We start from the raw sequence: 25,759 nt of genomic DNA, 5'->3' as shown, positions 1-25,759 counted from the left end.
GGGATAATAGTGCCTCATCATTGGTATTAGTGGGAGGAATAGTGCCCCATCAAATACTTTTGGTAATATAGTGTATATGGTACAAGACAAGGACTGGAGTCCACACATTGTGATCATAATGGGACCTCATGTCCATTGATTGCAATGGGGCCTCATATTGGCTGATAACAATAGGATCTCATGGACAATGATTAGAATGCGACCTCCAGCATAGTTAAGGAAAAAGCCAATAGGCTTGTTGTACACAAGTTGATCAATAGGTCAACTTGTGTACAATCAGCTAGCCCATACTGGGACCAAAATTTAGCCAGTCCCTGCTGAACGGGCTGAATTTTGATCCATGTATGGTTGTTTTAATACCTTATACACAGTGATCACAATGGGACTGTAACGACACCCCAAAGTATGAAAGGGGTTACAGTCGTCTAGGATAATCCGCTCCCGAACACCAGGACAGCTATTGACCACTCCAATCCACCATACATGAAGCCCATACAAATAATTCCCCCCCCCCCCCCAAGTACGAGACAAGGCTCCGTATTGAGGTCAAGTGAGAATAACTCTCTTCTTCTCGTTTATTAAAAGAAACACAGCATTTATATACACTTTGAGAATACCACATGAACAATGACTGTGTAATTACATCCCTTAGTAGACAGCCAGGTGAGCTCATTAACATACTTATCAATAGTCTCAGACCCAATTAACATACTGTCCTATTTTAGACAAAAGCACTTAGTTAATCAGTAGACATTCTTTAGGAGGGGCTGCTGGAAACAATCCCCCCCCCCTCTCTCTGCAGCTAATACACATTGATTAGCAGACATGGTGTCTCTCATAGTTCCTGGATGCCCAAATTAGGAGTTGCACTTCCTGTGCCTTACAGTGTATAGGAATAAGATAGATCTCCATATTTCCTGAGAGATACTGGTAATGCATATTACTGTCCCATTTGAAGTAGTCCAAACCATATTCTCAGTGTACACCACCCTCCCGGTCACCCTGCATCCATACAAGATGCAGGGTGACTTAAAGATAAGAAAGCCACACAAGACTGGACATGGTGCCTCCCAACCTCTTTAAAAGAATTTGGGGTCCACAACCCCCATGCCCAAAGTGACTCCTGTCACAGGGACCTCATGCCTGGTGATCACAGTTGGACTGCAGTCACAGTGGTTCATGGGTTAGCTTTGCATCGTCTACCAAAAATTGAAAGACCAAGGTCCATGCATGCTGATCACAATGGGACCTAGTGCCTGGTAATTACAATGGGGCCTCAAGTCTTGTGATGCCATTAAAGTTCGTGTGCATTTAAAGGCAGGCGTCCCGATACTTTTGGTAATATAGAGTATTTTAAAATGATCAAACCTAGACTTCAGCTTTAAAGCTCTGGCCACTACAGTGATTTCAAACTTCCAAGGGGATCCCAATGCACCTATTTAAAAAGGACCAATACCTAGACTCCAGCATTACGGGGAAAATAAATAATAATCTGGTGTTCCGGTTCAAAGAGAAGTAGATTATTGGTAACATGGGTCACCTAGTTACAGCTAAGAATTTCTGTTCTCTGGTTCCATTATTTGGTACAATGCCTATTTTAATTATACTGTGCACTCTGTCATGTTGCATCATTTATAAAAAAAAAAAAAAGAATGGTAGTTTTCTCTACTTTGCTGCCAAGCCTATTAAAAGGGATCCTCCGCTTCCAATGACCGATGAACATAATGGGTAAGATGATGCTGCAACTGATATTACATTATGGCAGCAGTTAGAGAACAAGTTAAATGTGTAATCAGCAGAGATGTCAATCTGACCCCGTCCTCTCCGTGTAATATCTCGCTGTTCTTGCATGGAGCGCAGACTCTTTTCCTGAATAAACCGAATGCTCAGTTAATTAAGTAAAAAAAAAAAATGCTTTTTACATCAATTATGAAAGCGCAGGTTTTATTCAATAAAGATGTCAGTGCTAAGTGCAGCCACCCACGACTATTATTATTTAGGTGAATGGTATGGGTCACATTGATGATAGAAATACATTTTGCTGAACTCTTTTACCTTCCCTGCACATACAAGACCCGTCCACCGGGGAGCAGGCTGCACCGTTTTTGCAGTTGCACACCGACGAGCAGTCAGTTCCAAACGTTCCGGAAGGACACGTAGCTGAACAGTCTGATCCCTGCAAATAGAATATAACACGGTCATTTGACAGGGGTCAGCAATCTCACTTTCACACTATACTAATGACGAAGAAAAGCTTGGCAGAGTATTCTGCAGAGAATGACAGGTGCGGCGTTTCCCGTGTAGGGCAGCCCATTCATTTCAATGGTTGAGGAAAGTGGAAAGCTAGCGCTGGACCTGACAGGTTATCTTATGGGAATCGTTAAAGTAGGAAGTAAATTGATTTAATAGTTTAAAAAAAAAAACAATGACATTCCCGGCATGCCGGAAATGCTATCTGTCACATTTATACAATAAAATGTTCATGTGCAGAAATATGGTATAAGCATAACATCAATAAAGTGCTAAAGTATTCCAAAAAATGCTGAAAGTGCTCCAAAATTTTTGGAATACTTTAGCACTTTATTGATTTTATGCTTATACCATATTTCTGCACATGATCACTTTATCGTATAAATTTACGATTGATTATGATTGATATACATATCATTTTATTAAGGCAAGTGATGTTTTATTATTATTCATATTTCTGAGTTTTACACTTGGTGAACATCACCACTTTAATTTGTATATACCTAGCGCAGGTTTATTTGAATATTATCTGTCACATTGGTTGTGCTCTCAACCACTGTCAAACCATCCAATGACTGGTGTCATAAATGATCACATGTGCAGCACCATGGCAGTTGAAGATCAATTAATCAATCAGGGGCCAAGATGGCAGCTTCCTTGGCTGAAAAAGATAAAACGGTTTGCTTCCACTTTAACTTCCCGGCCCTTTAAAGCCACTTTCTGACCCAGGCCTTTTTCTGATATTTGTTTGAATCTGTATTTTTTGTTAGAAAATTACCTGGAACCCCCAAATATTATATATGTATAAATATATATATATATGTATATGTATATGTATATGTATTAGAGCTGCACGATTCTGGCCAAAATGAGAATCACGATTTTTTAGCTTGGAATAAAGATCACGATTCTCTCACGATTCTCTGTGTAACAAAAAAAAAAATTGGGATAACTTTACTGTTACGTTTTTTTTTATTCATTAAAGTTTATTAATTGCGTTTGAAAGACTGCTGCGCAAATACAGTGTGACATAAAATATTACAACAATCGCCATTTTATTCTGTAGGGTCTCTGCTAAAAAAATATATAAAATGTTTGGGGGGTTCTAAGTACTTTTCTAGCAAAAAAAACTGATTTTAACTTGCAAGCAACAAGTGTCAGAGAAAGGTCCAGTCTTTAAGAGGTTAAAGTTCCTTTCTCCCTGGCAGAGGGAAGGAAAAGATACAATGTAATCATTTTGTTTATAGTTACTGGGAGACTTAATGCTGATAGGCGTTTGCGGGAAGAAAGATACAATGTAATCATTTTGTTTATAGTTACTGGGAGTTTTCCACAGCTGTTTTCTCTGCTCCCTCAGCTATGCAAAGAATGGAGAATATGTCAGGTTTAGATCGTCAGGGGGGGTGAATCGAGATCGCGATTTTCATACGATTTATTTGTGCAGCTCTAATATGTATATATATATATATATATTTACATATATATATATATATATATATATATATATATATACACACACACACATTTCTTCTTTCAGCTGAGACCTAGAGAATAAAATGGCAGTCGTTACAATATTTTATGTCATACTGTATTTGCGCAGTGGTCTTTCAAACACAATTTTTTTTTTTGGGAAGAAATACACTTTAATGAATTAAAAAAATAAAAAAACTCAGTAAAGTTAGCCCAATTTTTTGGTAAAATATGAAAGATTTTGTTTTATGCAGACAACGTTCTGATTGGACGAAACACGTAAGGGTGGATTATGGTTACCGCATGTCCCTTTACAAACACCTGCAGACTGCTGCCATCTTGATCATTTTTCCACTGTATTACAGGCTTGTTTTATATGGTTTTATGTGAATATTCTTGATCTAACTACAATAGAATTCCTGATCATTTTTGATATACTGCACCATGAGGAATTGTTCTTACATAGTATAGTTACATAGTTAGTCAGGTTGAAAAAAAAGACACAAGTCCATGTAGATCAACCAAAAAACAAAAAAAGAAAACACAACCATACAATCTCATATACGCAATCCTATACCCACAGTTGATCCAGAGGAAGGCGAAAAACCCCAGCAAGGCATGATCCAATTTACTACAGCAGGGGAAAAAATTCCTTCCTGATCCCCGAGATGCATTTAGATACTCCCTGGATCAACTTTACCTATAAATATTAGTAATCAGTTATATTATGTACACCTAGGAAAGAATCCAGACCTTTTTTAAGCAATCTAGTGAGCTGGCCAGAACCACCTCTGGAGGGAGTCTATTCCACATTTTCACAGCTTTTACGGTTAAGAAACCTTTCCGTATTTGGAGACAAAATCTCTTTTCCTCCAGACATCAAGAGTGCCCCCTTGTCCTCTGTGATGACCTTAAAGTGAATAACTCTACACCAAGTTCACTATAAGGACCCCTTATGTATTTATACATGGTGATCAAATCCCCCCTTATGTATTTATACATGGTGATCATATCCCCCCTTAATCTCCTCTTCTCAAGAGAGAATAAATTCAGTTCCTCTAATCTTTTCTCATTGCTGAGCTCCTCCATGCCTCTTATTAGTTTGGTTGCTCTTCTCTGCACTTTCTCCAGTTCCCCAATATCCGAAATCTTTCTCATTTTGATTCATGTGACCTGTGGAGAGATTTAACATAGAGGGGCCTACAGGATCCATTCGTTCTTTATTACTAATGAGCAAAGACAAGTCAGAGGATTGCTGAAATGCTTGTGTGACCACCTATGATCTAGTGGTCCATATCTTGGGGTAAGAGGCCTGGTGTGCTGTGGTGTGGGTGGAGGATTATCAGTTCACCTGCAGTTCAGCCTGCCCTGCACCCTGGGTGTCCCCTATAATCTATGGACTTTTTATGAATGTTTATTTTCTGTCCTGTGCCACTTTCTCTAGGATCTCCTGGTGTATGTGAACACATATGAGTTTTTTAGCGCTGCATTTCTTATTTTTATAAAATATGGAATCGCCGTACCCATACGTCGCTCCTCCTCCTCGTTGATTTGCAGAAGGGGAAGCTGATCTGCGGAGCCAGCGGCAGCGATTGCTGCTGGGCACCCGCGATCACTCCACGGGAAGACAGAGCGGCGGTCTACCGTTACAAACACGGCAGACGGTAGCTCTGTCAGCAATCAACACAGGGCTCCTGTGTTCCTCCTATTTAGGATCACAGGTCTCTGTGTTGATTCCATAAGCCCATCCCCCTCACAGTTAGAAAGCACCCCCTAGGGACACATTTAAGCCTTTGATCGCCCCTGGTGTTAATCCCTTCCCTGTCAGGGTCATTAATACAGTAACAGTGCATATTTTTAGCACTGATTACTGTAGTAATGTCACTGGTCCCCCCAAAAGTGTCAAAAATGTCAGTTAGTTGTCCGTTCTGTCCTCTGCAATGTCGCAGTCCCGCTAAAAATCGCTGATCGCCGCCATTACTAGTAAAATAAATAAATAAATCAATAAAAATGACGTAAATCTTTCTCCTAGTTTGTTGACGTGATAACTTTTGCGCAAACCAATCAATATACACCTATTGGAATTTTTTTTAACTAAAAATATGTAGCAGAATACAATTTGGCCTAAAATGATGAAAACATTTGATTTTTTTTTTTATTGGGAATGTCATATAGCACAAAGTCAAAAATATGTTTTTTTTTTTTTTTAAATTGTCGCTTTTTCTTGTTTATAGTGCAAAAAATAAAAATCGCACAGGTAATCAAATACCACCAAAAGAAAGCTCTATTCATGGGAATAAAAGGATATTTAATTTAATTTAGGTACATCGTCACGCGACCGCAAAATTGTCCGTTAAAGTAACGCAGTGCCGATTCGCAAAAAAATGGCCTGGTCATTAAGGGGGTAAAACCTTCCGGTCCTTAAGTGGTTAAAATTGCGCACGCTCGTGGAATGCCAACAAACTATGGTAATTAAAAATCTCCATAGGAGGCACTTTAAAATTTTTTTACAGATTACCAGTTTATAGTTACAGAGGAGGTCTAGAGCTAGAATCATTGCTCTCTTTCTAACTATCACGGCGATACCTCACATGTGTGGTTTGAACACCGTTTACATTTTCGGGTGCAACTTAAAGGCTTCACTGCCGGTTTCCATTACCACGAATGACAGCGGCAGCACCTGAGAGCTGATCTGAAAATGGGCTTGGGGTGCCGACATCGCGGGATCCCTGGACAGGTAAGTGTCCGAAAATTAAAAATAAGCAGCTACAGTATTTGTAGCTGCTGACTTTTAATTTTTTTCGTGGGGGGGGGGGGGGGGGAGGCGGAACTCCTCTTTACCTCAAGTTAAGTGTTTTAATATACAGTAACACCTTGGATTGAGAGTAACTTGGTCTGAGAGCGTTTTGCAACATTATAATTATTTTTTTTTTTACATTTTGACTAGATTAACGAGTGATGTGTTGATATACAAGTAGCGTCATGTCACATCTGAGTATAAAAGAGAAGAGAGGAGCCTCTAAGTGTAGCAATATGGTTACATTAAGAGTCCATTCACACTAGCGCGACTGACAAGTCGCGGTGGGTCGCTCGCCATTGAGTCGCTCCGACTTTGAAAAAAGGGTCCTGTACTACTTTGGGGCGACCTGGAGGCGACTTGCATTGACTTCTTCAATTATATGAAGTCCGTGCAAGTCTCGCCGAAGTCGCGGTGCACGCTGTGTACCGCCACTTCACAGGTCGCCCCACAAAATCGTGTCGCGTCAGTCTGAATGGGCGCTTAATGAAGGTTCAACATTGATGAAGGAGGACGGTCTATGTGGACAGCTTTACCCCGGATGCCGGTGTTCCGTGAAAAAAACCTACCCGTGAGAAATGCATACCCACGTCACTTCCGGTGCACCTACGTCACCACTACGTCATTGAACAGCTGAGGAGCTGACTAGTGCGCATGCTCGGAGGGTATGGATTTTTCACGGCACTGTGTAACGTTACACCGCCTCAGCTGTTGTGGCGTTTACAGTAAAACAGCTCGGCTGCAATATGAGTCATCTCCGCTCCTGTCCCTGTCACTTCCCTGATCTGGGCTAGTAAATATAAAACCGGCGGCGGGTGTATGGAAAGATAAATCACCGAGCCGAGAGCCGCTTTTATATTTAGTAGCCAAGATCAGGGAAGTGACAGGGACAGGAGCGGAGATGACTCATATTGCAGCCGAGCTGTTTTAATGTAACCGCCGCGTTACACACACTGCCGTGATCATTTCATACCCTCCGAGCATGCGCACTAGTAAACTCCTCAGCTGTTCCATTGCGTATCCGGGGCTGTGAGCATGCGCACTGCGACGCTGCTCAGCTGTTCCTCACAGGAAGTGACGTGGGTATGCATTTCTCATGGGGTAGGTTTTTCTCACGGAACACCGGCATACTTAGATGCGCCTCTTTTAATCATCAACCATGTGAGTTGCTAAATGTTGAACCTTCATTAAATGTAACTATATTGCTACACTTAGAGGCGCCTCCCTTCTCTTTTATACTCAGTTCTGACGTGACGCTACTTGTATATCAACCCATCACTTGTTCATCAAGTCAAAATTTATAAAAAAATTAGCTTGTCTTGCAAAACGCTCTCAAACCAAGTTACTGGGTTTTAGACCACGTTCACACTGGGGCGACTTGTCAGGGGACCTGGTCGCCTGACAAGTCGCCGTGGGTTGCCTGCCATAGATTAGCACAGGACCCGTTCTAATAGGAGCGACACTTAGAAAAAGGGTCCTGTACTACTTTGGGGCGACCTGGAGCGACCTGCATTGACTTCAATGATATAAAGTCCGTGCATGCCGCTCCGAGGTCGCGGTGCGAGCTGTGCACCGCGACTTCACAGGTCGTCCCGGCAAGTCGGGTCGCGCCTATGTGAACCGGCTCTTACTGTACTTTGTATGCATTTTATTGTTTTCCTACAATTGTAGGTACTTTAGTAAAAGCACATATCTTCTACAGAGGTTTCTGCTTCCTTGCTTTAACCGCAAAGTGACTTTAAAAGATACGAAGCAAAACACCAAATTGCCTAAAATGTATCATATTGGTCTCTCTGAGACCAACATTTGGTTTCCATAATGGTATTTACTTTGGTAATCCAGTCAAGCTCCAGTTCATTTTAACTGCACAAAACTTTAACTATCGTATATCTTTAATACATAGTTGGTGCATTGGGAAGGGAAGCATAAAATAGATTTTGTGAAAAATAAATAGCAAAAAAGTAATACCAATACCAGCACCCCCTTCCTCTTCTCATCCGTTTTCTCATCATTTCATGTCTACACTATACATTGTATCCCATACAGATTCTCTATAAAACCCCTTCATATAAAATTAAAAACAAGAGCGGAAGAGAAACCATGCTTGGCAGTGATATACTATATACCTTTGTGAAATGTGCAAAGGGGGTTGAAACGGCGCTACCTGAAAAGTGATTGAGTGCTGATTGTAGTACAATAGTGTGCAGATGCCCTTTAAAAAGGGGGGGTGACACCGGCAAATAATAAATATGTGAATACTGATTATATTTTCAAAGGGTTAAAAACCACACATTTCCTTATCAGTAACCACAACCGATATGATCTGTTAGTGTGTGGTGAGTTTTATCTGTAAATAATAATAGTGCCAAACAAGTGAGAAAATATTATAGTGGGTTTATTCCAATAGTGCTGTATTCCTTAGAGGTGTAGGTGCTGTAGTACCCCCGATGACCACTAGGTGAGGTATATACGACCTGTTCACATGAAGTGGTCCAAGAGGGGTAGATCGTGGGGTCCTCTCTTTATCCAGCAAGGCACCGACTGGTAATCTCACGAAAAGAAAGGAGAGGGGAGCCCCATCAAGTAGTTTGCAAAGTTATGCCAATATAGGAAGTAGTAATAACTCACGGTGAAGCTGCCTCGGATCAGTGTAGAGCAACGCCGGGAAGCTTCCGCGTTCCACGGCTGCCAAGTCCGAGACCGGAAGTGACGTAATGACGCAATGGACCCGCCCTACGCGTTTCGTCAGAGGACGTCTGCTGGAGCGGCCGTTTCAGCAGACTTCCTCTGACGAAACACGTAGGGCGGGTCCATTGCGTCATTACGTCACTTCCCCACGATCTACCCCTCTTGGGACCACTTCATGTGAACAGGTCGTATATACCTCACCTAGTGGTCATCGGGTGTACTACAGCACCTACACCTCTAAGGAATACACACTTCAGTATTCACTTTTGTTACATATATCCATCACTTCACTACCAGGGATTTATATATTATATATTGTTCGAATTACACTGTATCACTATTGGAATAAACTCACTATAATATTTGCTCACTTGTTTGGCACTATTATTATTTACAGATAAAACTCACCACACACTAACAGATCATATCGGTTGTGGTTACTGATAAGGAAATGTGTGGTTTTTAACCCTTTGAAAATATAATCAGTATTCACATATTTATTATTTGCCGGTGTCACCCCCCCTTTTTAAAGGGCATCTGTACACTATTGCACTACAATCAGCACTCAATCACTTTTCAGGTAGCGCCGTTTCAACCCCCTTTGCTCATTTCACTTTATCTTTAACCCTTCGGGGTTTGGTTGTTGGCTGCTTACACCTTTGCACCCGTTTTACACTGTTCTACCTCATACTCCATAGCGCTGGTCACCCTTGCCTTTTACTATATACCTTTGGTTGCAGTGTAACCCAATTTTAAGAAATTGTGATACCTTTTGAAATGTGTTGATACCTGGTCTAGCTATATGGTTAAGGAGCCGCCTGTGGACCATCCTGGGGAAATAATTTCCACTTTTTAATAATCTAGATCGCATCCGGCCCGCCGCTGCTAAATGTCCGGCCCGTCTTGATAATGACAAGTGTCTCAGTGCCCGTCCTTTAATAATAAAATGCTGTTATATACCCAATTTCCAAGCACTGCTCGACGCTCATGTGACTGGCCAGCTCTCCTCTCTCCTGATCTGACAGCTAGAGTGGGAGGGGCTGAAAGTCCCCCGCCGATGTCAGCAGGGAGGGTAGGATAAGAGGAGAGCTGGCCGGTCATGCGAGTGTCGGGAGGCGATGAGAAATCAGCTATATAGCGGCATTTTATTAATAAATCACAGGCATTTTATTCATTATTTTTATTAGCAGGGGAAGTTGTGTAATATGTAGGGGGGGGGCTAGGAGGGGTGGGGGGCTGTGTGATGTGCAGGGGGGCAGTTTAATATGCAGGGGGACTGTGTAATGCAAAGGGGTCCAGAGGTATGGGGGCTGTGTAAGGTAAAGGGATCCAGAGGGGCGGGGGTTGTGTAATGTAAAGGGGTCCAGAGGTGCCGGGGGCTGTGTAATGTAAAGGAATCCAGAGGTGCGGGGCCCTGTAATGTAAGAGGTCCAGAGGTGCAGAGGCTTTGTAATGTAAAGGGGGCCAGAGGTGCAGGGGCTGTGTACTGCATAGGGGTCCAGAGTTGTGGGGGCTGCGTAATGTAAAGGGGGCCAGAGGTGCGAGAGCTGTGTAATGTAAAGGGGGCCAGAGGTGCAGGGGCTGTGTAATGCAAAGAGGTTCAGAGGTGCGGGGCTGTGTAATGTAAGAGGTCCAGAGGTGCAGGGGATGTGTAATGTAAAGGGGGCCAGAGGTGCAGGGATTGTGTACTGCATAGGGGTCAGGAGTTGTGAGGGCTGTGTATTGTAAAGGGGTCCAGAGGTGCAGGGGGCTGCATAATGTAAAGGGGGCCAGAGGTGCAGTGGCGTAGCTTGGGGGGTGCAGGGGGGGCGGGCCGCACTGGGCGCAACATCTGGGGGGGGGCGCATCCGCAGTGTCACTCTGTCTGTCTGACTATGACATACACGGTTCACAAACTGTCTGTGGCTGCCTCTATCTTTAGGCTGGGAGATGTCCAGCGCGGCCGCCCTATGGCTGAAAATGGCGGGGCGGGGCGGGGCGGGGAGGGGCTGGACTGTGCCTCACCTGTCCATTGGTGTAGGGTGGGGTGGCGTTGCAAACCAAGCCCTGCCTATGCCGCCTCTCCTCACTACTCAGTCAGTTTAGCAGTGAGTCAGCAGCCTGGCGCTGTCACAGAGTGGGTTTTTTTTTTTAATCACCTGATTAGAGCCAGAGGCTCTAATAGGCTTCAAAAAAGGGTGGACCCGGGGCGCAGAGCAGTGCGCCCCGAGCCCACCCATTGTGTGACAATAGCGAATGAAAATTCACTATTGTCACATGGATCCTCCTCCTGGCCAATCAGGAAGCGGGTCCGAGACGGGGAGGACTCGAGGAAACGCGGGGAACTGAGGAGAAGCCGCCACTGCAGGTAAGTCTCTTTGCATTGAAGGGGGCACGCTGGTCTGTCTGCATTGAAAGGGGGCACGCTGGTCACTTTGCATTGAAAGGGGGCATGCTGGTCTCTCTGCATTTAAAGGGGGCACGCTGGTCTCTCTGCATTGAATGGGGGCACACTGGTCATTCTGCATTGAAAGGTGGCACGCTGATCTCTCTGCATTGAAAGGGGGCACGCTGGTCTCTCTGCATTTAAAGGGGGCACACTGGTCATTCTGCATTGAAAGGGGGCACGCTGTTCTCTCTGCATTGACTGGGGGCATGCTGGTCATTGTGCATTGAATGGGGGCACGCTGGTCTCTCTGCATTGAATGGGGGCACGCTGGTCATTCTGCATTGAAAGGGGGCACGCTAGTCTCTCTGCATTGAAAGGGGGCACGCTGGTCATTCTGCATTGAAAGGGGGCACCCTGGTCATTCTGCATTGAAAGGGGGCACGCTGTTCTCTCTGCATTGAATGGGGGCACGCTGGTCATTGTGCATTGAATGGGGGCACGCTGGTCTCTCTGCATTGAATGGGGGCACGCTGGTAATTCTGCATTGAAAGGGGGCACGCTGGTCTCTCTGCATTGAAAGGGGGCACACTGGTCATTCTGCATTGAAAGGGGGCACGCTGGTCATTCTGCATTGAAAGGGGGTGCGCTGGTCTCTCTGCATTGAATGGGGGCAAGCTGGTCTCTCTGCATTGAAAGGGGGCACGCTGGTCATTCTGCATTGAAAGGGGGCACGCTGGTCATTCTGCATTGAAAGGGGGCATGTTGGTCTCTCTGCATTGAAAGGGGGCACGCTGGTCTCTCTGCATTGAAAGGGGGCACGCTGGTCATTCTGCATTGAAAGGGGACACGCTGGTCTCTCTGCATTGAAAGGGGGCGTGCTGGTCTCTCTGCATTGAAAGGGAGCACGCTGGTCATTCTGCATTGAAAGGGGACACGCTGGTCTCTCTGCATTGAAAGGGGGCACGCTGGTCATTCAAACTTGTATTTAGGGTCATTTTACTTTGAAAGGGGGCACGCTGGTCATTCAAACTTGTATTTAGATGCATTTTACTTTAATTACATCAGTATTTTCATAACAAACAATACATGTGCTTAGGGGGTAAGGGTTTCTTTAACTAATCTAGTGGAAGAGACTCGAGTGCTAAAATCCCGCGGCTTAGGGGGCGCAAATTACTTGCCTTGCCCCGGGTGCTGACAACCCACGCTACGCCACTGCAGAGGTGTGAGAGCTGTGTAATGTAAAGGGGGCCAGAGGTGCGGGGCATTGTAATGTCAGGGGTCCAGAGGTGCAGGGTCTGTGCAATTTAAAAGGGACCAGAGGTGCCGAGGCTGTGTAATGCATATGAGTCCGAAGGGCAGGGTCTATGCAATGTAAAGGGGGTCAGAGGTGCCAAGGCTGTGTAATGCATAGGATTCCAGAGGTGTGAGGGCTGTGTAATGTAAAGGGGTTCAGAGGTACAATGGGCTGTGTAACGTAAAGGGGGCCAGAGGTGCGAGGGCTGTGTAATGTAAAGGGGTCCAGAGGTGTGGGGGCTGTGTAATGTAAAGAGGTCCAGAGGTGAGGGGAATGTGTAATGTAAGTGGTCCAGAGGTGCAGGGGGCTGTGTAATGTAAAGGGGGCCAGAGGTGCGAGGGCTGTGTAATTCAAATTGGCCCAGAGGTGCGGGGGCTGTGTAATGCATAGGGGTCCAGAGGTGCAGGGAACTGTGTAATGTAAGTGGTCCAGAGGTGCGAGGGCTGTGTAATGCATAGAGGTCCAGAGGTGCAGGGAACTGTGTAATGTAAATGGTCCAGAGGTGCGGGACAGTGTAATGTAAAGGGCTTCCAGAGGTGCATCGGGCTGTGTAATGTAAAGGGGGATAGAGGTGCGGGGGCTGTGTAATTCAAATTGGCCCAGAGGTGCGGGGGCTGTCTAATGCATAGGGGTCCAGAGGTGCAGGGAGCTGTGTATAGTAAAGGGGGCCAGAGGTATGGGGGCTATGTAATGTTATCTATATTTATTAGCAGGTGAATGCGGCCTTCCATGCATTCACATATAGTGCCTTGCGAAAGTATTCGGCCCCCTTGAACTTTGCAACCTTTTGCCACATTTCAGGCTTCAAACATAAAGATATAAAACTGTAATTTTTTGTGAAGAATCAACAACAAGTGGGACACAATCCTGAAGTGGAACAAAATTTATTGGATATTTCAAACTTTTTTAACAAATAAAAACTGAAAAATTGGGCGTGCAAAATTATTCAGCCCCCTTAAGTTAATACTTTGTAGAGCCACCTTGTGCTGGGATTACAGCTGTAAGTCGCTTGGGGTATGTCTCTATCAGTTTTGCACATCGAGAGACTGAAATTTTTGCCCATTCCTCCTTGCAAAACAGCTCGAGCTCAGTGAGGTTGGATGGAGAGCGTTTGTGAACAGCAGTTTTCAGTTCTTTCCACAGATTCTCGATTGGATTCAGGTCTGGACTTTGACTTGTCCATTCTAACACCTGGATATGTTTATTTGTGAACCATTCCATTGTAGATTTTGCTTTATGTTTTGGATAATTGTCTTGTTGGAAGACAAATCTCCGTCCCAGTCTCAGGTCTTTTGCAGACTCCATCAGGTTTTCTTCCAGAATGGTCCTGTATTTGGCTCCATCCATCTTCCCATCAATTTTAACCATCTTCCCTGTCCCTGCTGAAGAAAAGCAGGCCCAAACCATGATGCTGCCACCACCATGTTTGACAGTGGGGATAGTGTGTTCAGGGTGATGAGCTGTGTTGCTTTTACGCCAAACATAACGTTTTGCATTGTTGCCAAAAAGTTTGATTTTTGGTTTCATCTGACCAGAGAACCTTCTTCCACATGTTTGGTGTCTCCCAGGTGGCTTGTGGCAAACTTTAAACGACACTTTTTATGGATATCTTTAAGAAATGGCTTTCTTCTTGCCACTCTTCCATAAAGGGCAGATTTGTGCAGTATACGACTGATTGTTGTCCTATGGACAGAGTCTCCCACCTCAGCTGTAGATCTCTGCAGTTCATGCAGAGTGATCATGGGCCTCTTGGCTGCATCTCTGATCAGTCTTCTCCTTGTATGAGCTGAAAGTTTAGAGGGACGGCCAGGTCTTCGTAGATTTGCAGTGGTCTGATACTCCTTCCATTTCAATATTATCGCTTGCACAGTGCTCCTTGGGATGTTTAAAGCTTGGGAAATCTTTTTGTATCCAAATCCGGCTTTAAACTTCTCCACAACAGTATCTCGGACCTGCCTGGTGTGTTCCTTGCTCTTCATGATGCTCTCTCTGAGACTATCACAGTGCAGGTGCATTTATACGGAGACTTGATTACACACAGGTTGATTCTATTTATCATCATTAGTCATTTAGGTCAACATTGGATCATTCAGAGATCCTCACTGAACTTCTGGAGAGAGTTTGCTGCACTGAAAGTAAAGGGGCTGAATAATTTTGCACGCCCAATTTTTCAGTTTTTTATTTGTTAAAAAAGTTTTAAATATCCAATTAATTTTGTTTCACTTCATGATTGTGTCCCACTTGTTGATTCTTCACAAAAAATTACAGTTTTATATCTTTATGTTTGAAGCCTGAAATGTGGCAAAAGGTCGCAAAGTTCAAGGGGGGCCGAATACTTTCGCAAGGCACTGTACATTGAATCTGGCCCTTAGGTGGATATAACATGGAAAAGTGGTTCTAAAGGTACAAGGTGAATTGTAAGCACTGATTCTCTTTCAGTGCATGAATTCTTTCAGCGCTAGATAAAAATAAATAAATAATAATAAAATAAAATAATAACAATAATAAAGAAAATAACCAGTTGCCGACTGCCCCAGATTTACTGCTACAGGGCAGCTGTTTGTGCAATATCACAAATATATATGTGATTCTGCATTTTCTGGTAAGAGGAAGCGCTGCTTCTGCTCTGATTAGTCCTATGTGAACAATGCAGAGCTCCGTCCTGTCAGCGGGGATGTGGTGGATTTTGTTTCCCTGCAAAGCACATCCCTTAGTGAAAGCATAACATAAACACTGGTTAGGTGCACAGTTAACCCTTTGATTGCCCTAAATCAGGGGTGGGGAACCTACGTCCCGGGGGCCGTATGCGGCCCTCAAAGTCATTTGGTCCGGCCCCCCGGGCAGCTCAGTCTGTGTCTCTCACCTGATCTGTCAGAACGGCGCCAATGCTTCCTGTATAGTTCTATCAAATGCACTCCACCTGTGACCAATACAGGAAACATCGCCTCTTCCTCCAGCGCGGCGCCGCTGCTAGCCAGCATTTACCGCCAGCAGCACACAAAGCTGTACCAGCCAGAGCCAGCAGTACCCACAGCAGTATAAGCCAGAGCCAGCAGTATCAGCCAGAGCCAGCAGTACCCACAGCAGAACCAGTAGTACCCACAGCAGTACCAGCCAGAGTCAGCAGTACCCACAACAGTACCAGCCAGCAGTACCTACAGCGCAGTACCCACAGCAGTACCAGCCAGCAGTACCAGCCTGAGCCAGCAGTACCAGCCAGCAGTACCCACAGCATAGTACAAGCCAGTAGTACCAGCCTGAGCCAGCAGTACCAGCCAGCTGTACCCACCAGCAGTACCCGTCAGCAGTTCTTTTCAAAACTTACCACCACAAAGTCGACTGCGCTCCAGACTGACCGACGCAAACCTAGAAAACCAGTTGCGAGTAGCAACATCATCAATACCAGCTAACATCACACACCTCACCAAAGAGAAGCAGTTGCAGCCATCACATTAGGGGCGAGTTAATTCAATTTTTGACCAAATATAACAGGCACATTTTTAAGTTGATAAGTTTGTCCGGCCCCCGAATGATTTTATAAATACCCAAATGGCCCCTGGCAGAAAAAAGGTTCCCCGCCCCTGCCCTAGATGTTTAACCCCTTTCCAGTCAGTGTCATTAGTACAGTGACAGTGCATATTTTTAGCACTGATCACTGTATTAGTGTCATCGATTTCGACAAAGTGTCAGTTAGTCTCAGATTGTTCTCTGCAATATTGCAGTCCTGCTTTAAGTCGGTGATTGCTGCCATTACTAGTATAAAAAACAATTCTAGTATATATCCCATAGTTGGTAGACGCTATAATTTTTGGGCAAACCAATGAATATACGCCTATTGTGATTTATTTAACCAAAAGAATGGAGCAGAATACATTTATAAAATTTATAAAGAAATTTGATTTTTATTTTTTTTTTTAATTTGATATGTTTTATAGCAGAAAGTAAAAAATATTGTTCATTTGCTAGTATACTATAATGATACCAACACATTTAAACTAGTGAAGGTTTATTATCACTTTAAAGTAGATGTAAATCCTCACCTTGTAAAACAACCCATTTAGTTTAAAATAGAATGAAAGGGAAAACATTTGTGTATAGATAGAAAAAAAACATTATCAACATATATTTTTTTTCCATTTTTTTTGTTATAAAGCGATCACATTCCTTCTGTTCTCTGCTGCATAAGGAGCTCCGAGAGCTGGGGGAGGAGAAACAGCAGAACATCAGTCTTCACAGTGAATGGCTGTGCAAGGAGGGGGTGTCAGCACAAGTTTAAGCATTGAAGGAGAACAGGCCGAGTTACTGGCACAGCCAGAAAACTGAACAGGCTTTGCATAGTGTGGGAAGTTTTTAATATGAAAGCAGAGGGACTGGAAGGTGCACCAGGGATTTCGCACAAACAGAACAGGAGACTTTCTCATACAAGTACAGCCACATGTCAGGAATATGAAATGTTGGGGTTACATATTCTTTAAGCTGCAAAGGCAACGGGATGGGGTTGTACACATGACGAGGCTGCAAAGCAAAGCAGGCAAAGCAAAGCAAAGCAAAGCAAAGTAAAGCAGGCAAAGCAAAGCAGGCAAAGCAGAGCAGGCAAAGCAAAGCAGGCAAAGCAAAGTAAAGCAGGCAAAGCAAAGCAGGCAAAGCAAAGCAGGCAAAGCAAAGCAAAGCAAAGTAAAGCAGGCAAAGCAAAGCAGGCAAAGCAAAGCAAAGCAAAGTAAAGCAGGCAAAGCAAAGTAAAGCAGGCAAAGCAAAGCAGACAATAGTTGTACCCCCTGTTGTGTTCAGTGAGCAGTACTTCCGTGAACACAACTCATTCAAGTGAATAGGGCCACACTGCAACAGCCCTGCAACCCAATTTGATGCAGTTGCAGCACAGTGATGCAAGCTTTACAGATTTAAAACTGGTGGTGAGTAGGTGACATATCGCCTCCTCGCTGCCTGCCAGACACCTCTGAAAATCAACCCATTGCAGATTGATTTTTAGTAGGGATGCACTGATATATTGGCCGTCGAAAATAGAGTTATCGGTGTTTTGCCAATAGAAATAAAAAAGGTGTTGATAATGGCATGCTGTGTCTCGTTGACTTAAAAGCAAAATTGTGTCCTATTGCTTTCAATGCAAAATCTCGTCCTATTGGCTTTAATGCAAAAACGCACCTTATCGACTTCAATGCAAAATCCCGTCCCATTGACTTCAATGCAAAACCGCGTCCCATTGACTTCAACGCAAAAACATGTCCTATTGACTTCAATGCAATAATGCCCCCCCTACTTTCTTCAATGCAAAATCGCATCTCATTGGCTTAAATGCAAAAACGCCCCCATTTGACTTCATTGCAAAATCTCTTCCTATCCAACTTCAATGCAAAAATACCCCCTATCGACTTCAATGCAAAATCACATCCTATTGACTTTAATGCAAAATCATGTCCTATTGACGTCAATGCAAAATCGCGTCCCATTGACCTAAATGCAAAAACACCCTTATTTGACTTCATTGCAAAATCTCTTCCCATCCAACTTCAATGCAAAAATACCCCCTATCGACTCCAATGCAAAATCACATCCCATTGACTTTAATGCAAAATCATGTCCTATTGACTTCAATGCAAAAACAACCCCCCCCCCCCCTGTTGACTTTAATGCAAAATCGCATCCCATTGACTTCAATGCAAAAAGGCCCCCTATTAACTTCAATGCAAAACTGCTTCAGCGTTTTGCTGATAGAAATAAAAAAGGTGTCGATAATGGCATGCTGTGTCCCGTTGACTTAAATGCAAAATCGTGTCCCAATGACGTCAATACAAAATCACATCCCATTTACTTCAATGCAAAAACGCCCCCTACCGACTTCAATGCAAAATCGTGTCCCATTGACTTCAATGCAAAAACGCCCCTGTTTGACTTCATTGCAAAATCTCTTCCCATCAACTTCAATGCATAAACACCCCCTATCGACTTCAATGCAAAATCACATCCTATTGACTTCAATGCAAAATCGTGTCCTATTGACTTCTAAGCAAAAACGACCCACTATTGACTTCAATGCAAAAACGCCCCCCTATTGACTTCAATAAAAAAAACGTCCCCGATTAACTTCAATGCAAATCTGCTTCAACGTTTTGCTGATAGAAAAGGTAAAAGATAAAAGATAAAAAAAGGTGTTGATAATTGCATGCTGTGTCCCGTTGACTTTAATGCAAAATTGCATCCCATTGACTTCAATGCAAAAATGCCCCCTATTAACTTTAGTGCAAAATCATTTCTTATTGACTTCAATGCAAAAACGCCCCCATTGACTTCAATGCAAAATCGAATCCCATTGATTTCAATGTAAAATCATGTCTTATTGACTTTAATGCACAAACGACCCCCTATTGACGTTAATGCAAAATTGCATCCCATTGACTTCAATGCAAAAACACCCCCTATTAACTTTAGTGCAAAATCGCTTTCCATTGACTTCAATGCAAAATTGTATCCTATTCACTTCAATTCAAAAACCACCCCTTCTTTCGACTTTAATGCAAAATGGCATCCCATTGACTTCAATGCTAAAACGCCACCTATAGATTTCATGCAAAAACACCCCCTATTGACTTCAATGCAAAATTGCGTCCTATTGCTAAAACGCCAGCCACATTAGTTAAATGTTTTCTTTTTCAGCCAAGTACATCCTGAATTTTCGGTTTCGGCACCGGAATTTTCATTTCGATGCACCGCTAATTTTCAGTGAGGCAGCAAGGTCTAAATCCGGTATGATAACAATAATAGTAATAACATTTATTAACACCCCCTCCATGCTCTGGCTTAGTGATTGGCTGCAGGCCATAAGCACTGCATCAAGCTTTGGAGGACGTCACATGCTCCCCCGTTCCCAGAGGCATTGGGTAGGTGGTCGGGGCGTTCCTTTATTGCATAGATTTGCCTGCCTGTAGTTGACTTCTACAAATGTAACAGAAGTGACGCTCCACACAAGAATTATAAATCCAATCAGAATTTCGCTACAACTATCTCTATGCAGGATCTTTTTTGGTGTGAACTGCCGGCTCTTTATCCCTCAATGTGTTTTAGCTAAAATGCCAGAAACCGCTGCTGAGATCATTAAATGTGAACGATGCAGATGGAGATTTCAGCGGTGTCTCAGGTCCCCGAATAAAGTTCAGAGCTATTAATCAGACGGTACAGTAATCAGCAATGAAGACAGAATCTGCTTCTATTAGTCAACGTCCCAAATTAACTTCTTCAGCAAAGTATTGGAAGACCTACCTCTTTTCTTACATCTTGTTCCTTTTTTAAAGTGGAACTTCACGGACTGTGGAAAATTTTGCATTTCATTTGGAAATCAAGGTCCCAGAGTCTGGAGGAGGAGTGGGGAGGCACAAGATCCAAGTTGCATGAGGTCCAGTGTGAAGTTTCCACAGTCAGTGATGAGTTGGGCAGCCATGTCATCTGCTGGTGTTGGTCCACTGTGTTTTATCAATTCCAAAGTCAGCTCAGCCCTCTAGCAGGAAATTCTAGAGCACTTCATGGCTCCCTCTGCTGACCAGCTTTATGTCATGCTGATTTCATTTTCCAGCAGGACTTGGCACCGCCCACACTGCCAAAACTGCCAAAACTACCAATACCTGGTCACATGATCATGGTATCACTGGTCAGCAAACTCTCCTGAACTAAACCCCATAGAGAATCTGTAGGGTATTGTCAAGAGGAAGATGAGAAACACCAGACCCAACAATGAGCTGAAAGCCGCTATCAAAGCAACCTGGGCTTCCATAACACCTCAACGTGGAATGCGGCAGCGGATGTGACATCACCAGTGCAGGGAGGAAGTCCAAAGCACTGACTACACACACTGGAAAGTAGGGGCAGGCTTTGCGCTCTGAGCTGACGGCTCCTTCTACTGGCCTTGCACCGGTGAGCAGGGCCGTCTTTAACACAGGGCAATAGGGGCAGCTGCCCCTGGCCCAAAGCAGCTGCCCCTTGAGCCTGCACTGCCCGCAAATAGTTGATAAGTGGATTCGGGGGAACCCCAGAAAATGTTTGCCCCAGGTTCAATTAATATTAAAGACGGCCCTGCTGGTGTTGTCACATCTGTTTCTGCGTTCCACGCTGGTTAGCTTGGAGATACATCCCAGGATACCCAGCTATTCATCTCCAGTGGCGTTTGGGGTGATCAAAGCCCACAGGACCACCATGGACACCCGAATCACACATATTTTGATGAGCCCAGTTTATTCTACACTCTTGTAAGTGTTCTCAATCTTGTTTATTGAATGTTACCTTTAATACTACACTTAGTTGCACCTCCCCCCTTCCAATCACCAATAATGACTGCTTAACATTGTGAGACTCATAGCAAATGTTTATATAATCAGCAAGCCATCTGGTGCTGATGGTCTCCGGTGCTCTAATGTGTTTATTGTAAGCATGTCCCTCCTATTGTTAACTGTGATAATTAAGTCATCTATGTGTTTATACTTGTAAGAATGTGTATTGTAAAGTACTTTGTATCCAGGTTGTAGGGGCTGTATAGTCTGGCCATTTAGGCTGGTTTAAGTGACTAGTTAATTAGCTCAAGTTAATCATATCACTGTCCGCTATTAGTTGCTAGAGGTGAATTAGCACAGTTTGTTGGCTGTTTCTTAGTTATGTTAATTATATTCCCGTATATAATTTTCCTTGGCATACAATAATGTAATCAGGCTCATCTGACCTGGTGTGGTATATAACTTCTGTGTGAGTTTTCAATAAACAGTGCCAGTTCTCATACAAGCTATTGCCAGGTAGTCTTGTATAGTCCGATATATTATCTGATTCCTATGTCCAGACTAGAGGAAGCTGTATACAGAAGCAAGGGGCACTATATTTTTTACTGACACCAATGATGGGGCACTATTCCTTCCACTGACAGCAATGATGGGGCACTATTTCTTCCACTGACACCAATAATGGGGTACTATTCCTTCCATTGACAATAACGATAGGGCACTATTCCTTCCGCTGACAACAAGATGGGGCACTATTCTTCTCACTGACACATTCAATGGGGCACTATTTCTTCGACTGACACAAACAATGGGGTACTATTCCTCCCACTGACATCAACGATGGGGCCCTATTATTTTAATTGACACCAAGATGGGGCACTATTCCTCTCACTGACACATTCAATGGGGCACTATTTCTCCCATTGACACAAACAATTGGGCACTATTCCTTCCACTGACACCAACGATGGGGCACTATTCCTCCCACTGACATCAATGATTGGGCACTATTATTTTCACTGACACCAACAATTGGGCACAATTCGCCCCAATACCAAAGATGGGACATTGTTTACTCCCGTTGACACCAGGACATTTTCCACTGGCTTCAGTCCGGCCCCCCTAATCTCAAGCACAGTAAACTGGCCCTTTGTTTTAAAAGCTTGGAGACCCTCGGACTAGGCCAACATATAGTGTATCCTCTTAGATTCTAAACAGCTGCAATAAAAGTGTTGTCATAGAAGGTCAACACCAGCACACTGATGGTGTTCTTGAATGTATTTCTCACACAATTCAGATGGTCACCACAGTTGGTCATGGCCTGTCTGCTGATGTATGGCCAGAGTTACTGTTAAATTCTGTTACATTTCTCCAGGCTTAGAAAACACAAGGCTGACTGGATAAATGACAGTAAAAAGCAGCATTCATGCAATGTACTCCTCAATTATTCAGCCAGGCACAGTAATTAACATTATGAACCTGATTAGGAGAGTGACCTGCTGGATGGAAGTTGCTGAAGAGACATAAACGCCCCTCCTGTCAGCAAAATCACCAATTCTCAAACCTCTAAAGGACCAGATATTTAACCTTATATACCACCCTGTGAAATATTGTGCTTAACGTCTATCAGCTCAGTTCCTAATTATTATAAAAAGCTTACTCATTACCTTCTCAAAACCTTCTCTGGTCAAAAAACAAAATTCAGAAGTAAATATAATTTACCATTTACTCGTGCTAGCTTTCTTTAACTACTACAATTTGATTTAGCCAATGACCTTCCTCTTAGGAAGGTCTCACCCTTATGGAAAATGGAGCTTCTATTTGGGCACCTGGGTGCAGGTTGGCTTGTAGCCTTGTAGCCATGTGCAGTCTGTACTCGGCTCATCATTGTAGATGCCGTCAGCAGCATATTTCAAGTCTACAGAGCGCTGTTACAGTTCGTAAGTGGCTTCGGACGGTCGTGCCTACCTCCTGGGCCTAGTTGTGTTGTATTGGACTTTCCTTCAATATATTGTTATTGCCTAACTTGGACTCTGTGTGTTTACTGCCTGCCACACCATGCTTCACCATGCTCACAGCTTCATGCCAGAAATTGCTGTTAACCACACATTTATGCATTGGTGTTGTTGGCACCAAGCAGGCTGGATAGTTACACATGGGCAGTGCAGACCTGTCTTCAGCGGTACCTATTTTCTGTGCCCAGTATTTCCTGTCTGACTTCCTGATACTGACCCGAATTGTCTTGATCTGCTCCTGCCTGTACCACCTTGGTCTCCACCTTGGACACACTTCTGCCTACTTCTCCAATCTAAGTGTAGCACCCTTGTCTTTATGCAAGGTTGCTGTTAAATTTAGATTGCTGAGCCTTAACTAGCTTGGCTGTAATTATTCTGTGGTTTAATTGGACTTCCCTTCTAATCTGTTTGACTGCGTTTCTCCCTTCCGTCAGTAGGTGGCACTGTAGCCTCTGGCACTAGAGTGAGAATTACAGTTAAGCAAACTGTTAATGTCCAGGTGTCCCTCAGCCAATCACAGTGTCACTATGGCATTGTGGGGGATCTTATTTAAAGGATGGGAGGTCCAATGTTCGGTCTCTTCCGCCCCTACCCCCCTTGGGGAAGGGTGTGTGCTGCTGTTGCTGCTGACTAGGCCTGAAGCCTGAGGCCTGGTCAGATACCTGGGATTCTGCTGAGGAGAGCCAGCGACCCACAAGGGAAAGATCATCCACAGACATCCAGTAACCTGTGTGAGTAACCTGCTTGTATCTTATGGAGGATAGCTGTCCAGACAGTACAGACCACCACAAAAAGGGATTGTGTCTAGTGGAGAGAAGATGTCTCCCAGATCAATCTGAAGCTCATGGATACTTAATAATTCTCAAGGTCTGCTATCCTGTACTGCTGTCTGAATAACCTGTCTTTTGCAATAGGAGTCTGCCTAATAGACTGTTCTTAAAGGGTGTCCTGGACCCTACCCCTCTCTCCCCCTGTTTATTCTTGTCCTGTTGAGAAGAAATAAACTATTCCTTTACTTCAGCATAAAAGTGACTGGCGCCCAACCTTTATTTTACCTGCATCACTACCCACCATGCCTGACAATCCACACCCACAGGAGGTATGTAGCCCTCTCTGCCTCTGAAGGTCATCACTAGGCCCTAGGGGGTTCTGGGGGGTCTGCTACCTCTGGCGCCCAACGTGGGGCGAAGCGGTATTTTTGTGGTGGTCGCCTATAGCAACCGCGCAGGAATCACCGTTTGGCTCCGTGGGAGAGTGGCAAGTAACATCTTTTGTACCTCAAAGACTGTGTTTTGTCCTTTTTACAACGTGGGAAGAACCTAACTGTCTCTTTGCTCTGGGGAGAGTGTCAGCCTGGTCTTTTGTCACTTTACGCCAGGGCTGAAGGGGTTAAGGCAGACTCCAGAAGATTTTTGGCGCCGCAAAGGAAAAGAGGCGGGCGCTGAAGATATTGCTGAACGGCTGGACCAATCCCTTGGCAGGGGGAGGGGTCGCTGTTCCCACGCGGAGGAAATTAAACCGCGCTTGTGTGCGCAGTTACCTGGCTGCACGTGTTGGAAGAGTGTGAAGATGGCGCACTTTGGAATTCCCTCTTCTGACCTGAGAGTGTTTGTGCCAGGCATCGGTTCTAGCCCCGCTGGGATGAAGGAAGTCATCACTGACACCGGGGTGCGGTACACACCTAAAGGGAACCTGGTGCTGTACACGGCTGGAGGCTACGAAGCGATCGGGCTGACATGTGTGAAATGTTCTGGACTGGCTACTAGTATTCGGCCCTGGATCACCTGCGGAAGTTGCGGGGAATCGCTCCTGGAAGTAGTCTCACCGGCCTTATCACCCCGGGTGCTGCAAGTGGACTGGCTCAAATGTGTTGCAACTGCTGATTCCGGACCGGCTCCAGTGGTCACTACTACTGTTGCTCTACCTGCTGAAGCGCCTGTTCTTTCTACTTCTTCAGCTACAGTGACCGCTGCAATGCCGGACATCCCAGTGACCTCCCGCCGTGGTCGCGGTCGAGGTCGCCTGCTTGCTTTGATGATGGGATCACCGGAAAAGAAATCGCCTGAACCTGGTAAGCCTGTTGTGGGTGAGGGTGGCGTACCTGTTGGGACTGTGAGGCCAGTGTCTTCCTTGGGAGCAGAGTCAGGAGAGTCTGTTGCTATAATTTCCCGGCCTAACCTGCTCCCAGCTGAAGAGTTCTCTGCAGAGTCAGACTCTGATATAATGTCTGACCGAATCTCAGAACTGTTCTCTGACACTGTGTCATTTTGTGAAAATTGGTCTGATAGTGAGACTGAACCGCAAGTTGAGCCTATAAAGGAGAATGTCCATTCACCCAATATTACCTCCAGTATTAGGCCTACCTTGCCTTTGCCTGCAAGTCATGAATCTGGTCCTGCAAGTGTCCCTCCAAGACCAGATACAGTTGCAGGGTATCCTGTCAAGTGTGCTCCAGATACGCCTGTGTTGCTTGGCTATGGAGACCCTAGAATCTTGTCAAAATTGTCTAAGTTTCAGCGAATTGTGATGAAGAAAATAGCTGAGGAATATGGCTATTTGTATCCTTATGTGCCAGAGTCTCTTGTAGCTGAAATTCAAGACAAG

The 25,759-nt window shown here is 44.3% G+C and overlaps 1 protein-coding gene across 1 annotated transcript in view; it reads right to left on the bottom strand.

Annotated features, from left to right (window-relative positions):
* The window catches only part of MEGF11 (multiple EGF like domains 11), a 1,080,387-nt gene that overhangs the window by 274,848 nt on the left and 779,780 nt on the right, over nucleotides 1–25,759 (bottom strand). Inside the window, exon 11 of the mRNA XM_082255259.1 lies at nucleotides 2,056–2,176. Within this exon, the coding sequence (XP_082111385.1) occupies nucleotides 2,056–2,176 (121 nt within the window). The remainder of the gene's footprint in view (nucleotides 1–2,055; nucleotides 2,177–25,759) is intronic.

This window comes from Pelophylax lessonae (assembly GCF_965119305.1).
Source record: "Pelophylax lessonae genome assembly, chromosome: 4".
In the NCBI taxonomy this organism is placed as follows: domain Eukaryota; kingdom Metazoa; phylum Chordata; class Amphibia; order Anura; family Ranidae; genus Pelophylax; species Pelophylax lessonae.
Note: the sequence above shows the minus strand (reverse complement) of the source record. Positions and strands in the feature narration are given on the sequence as shown.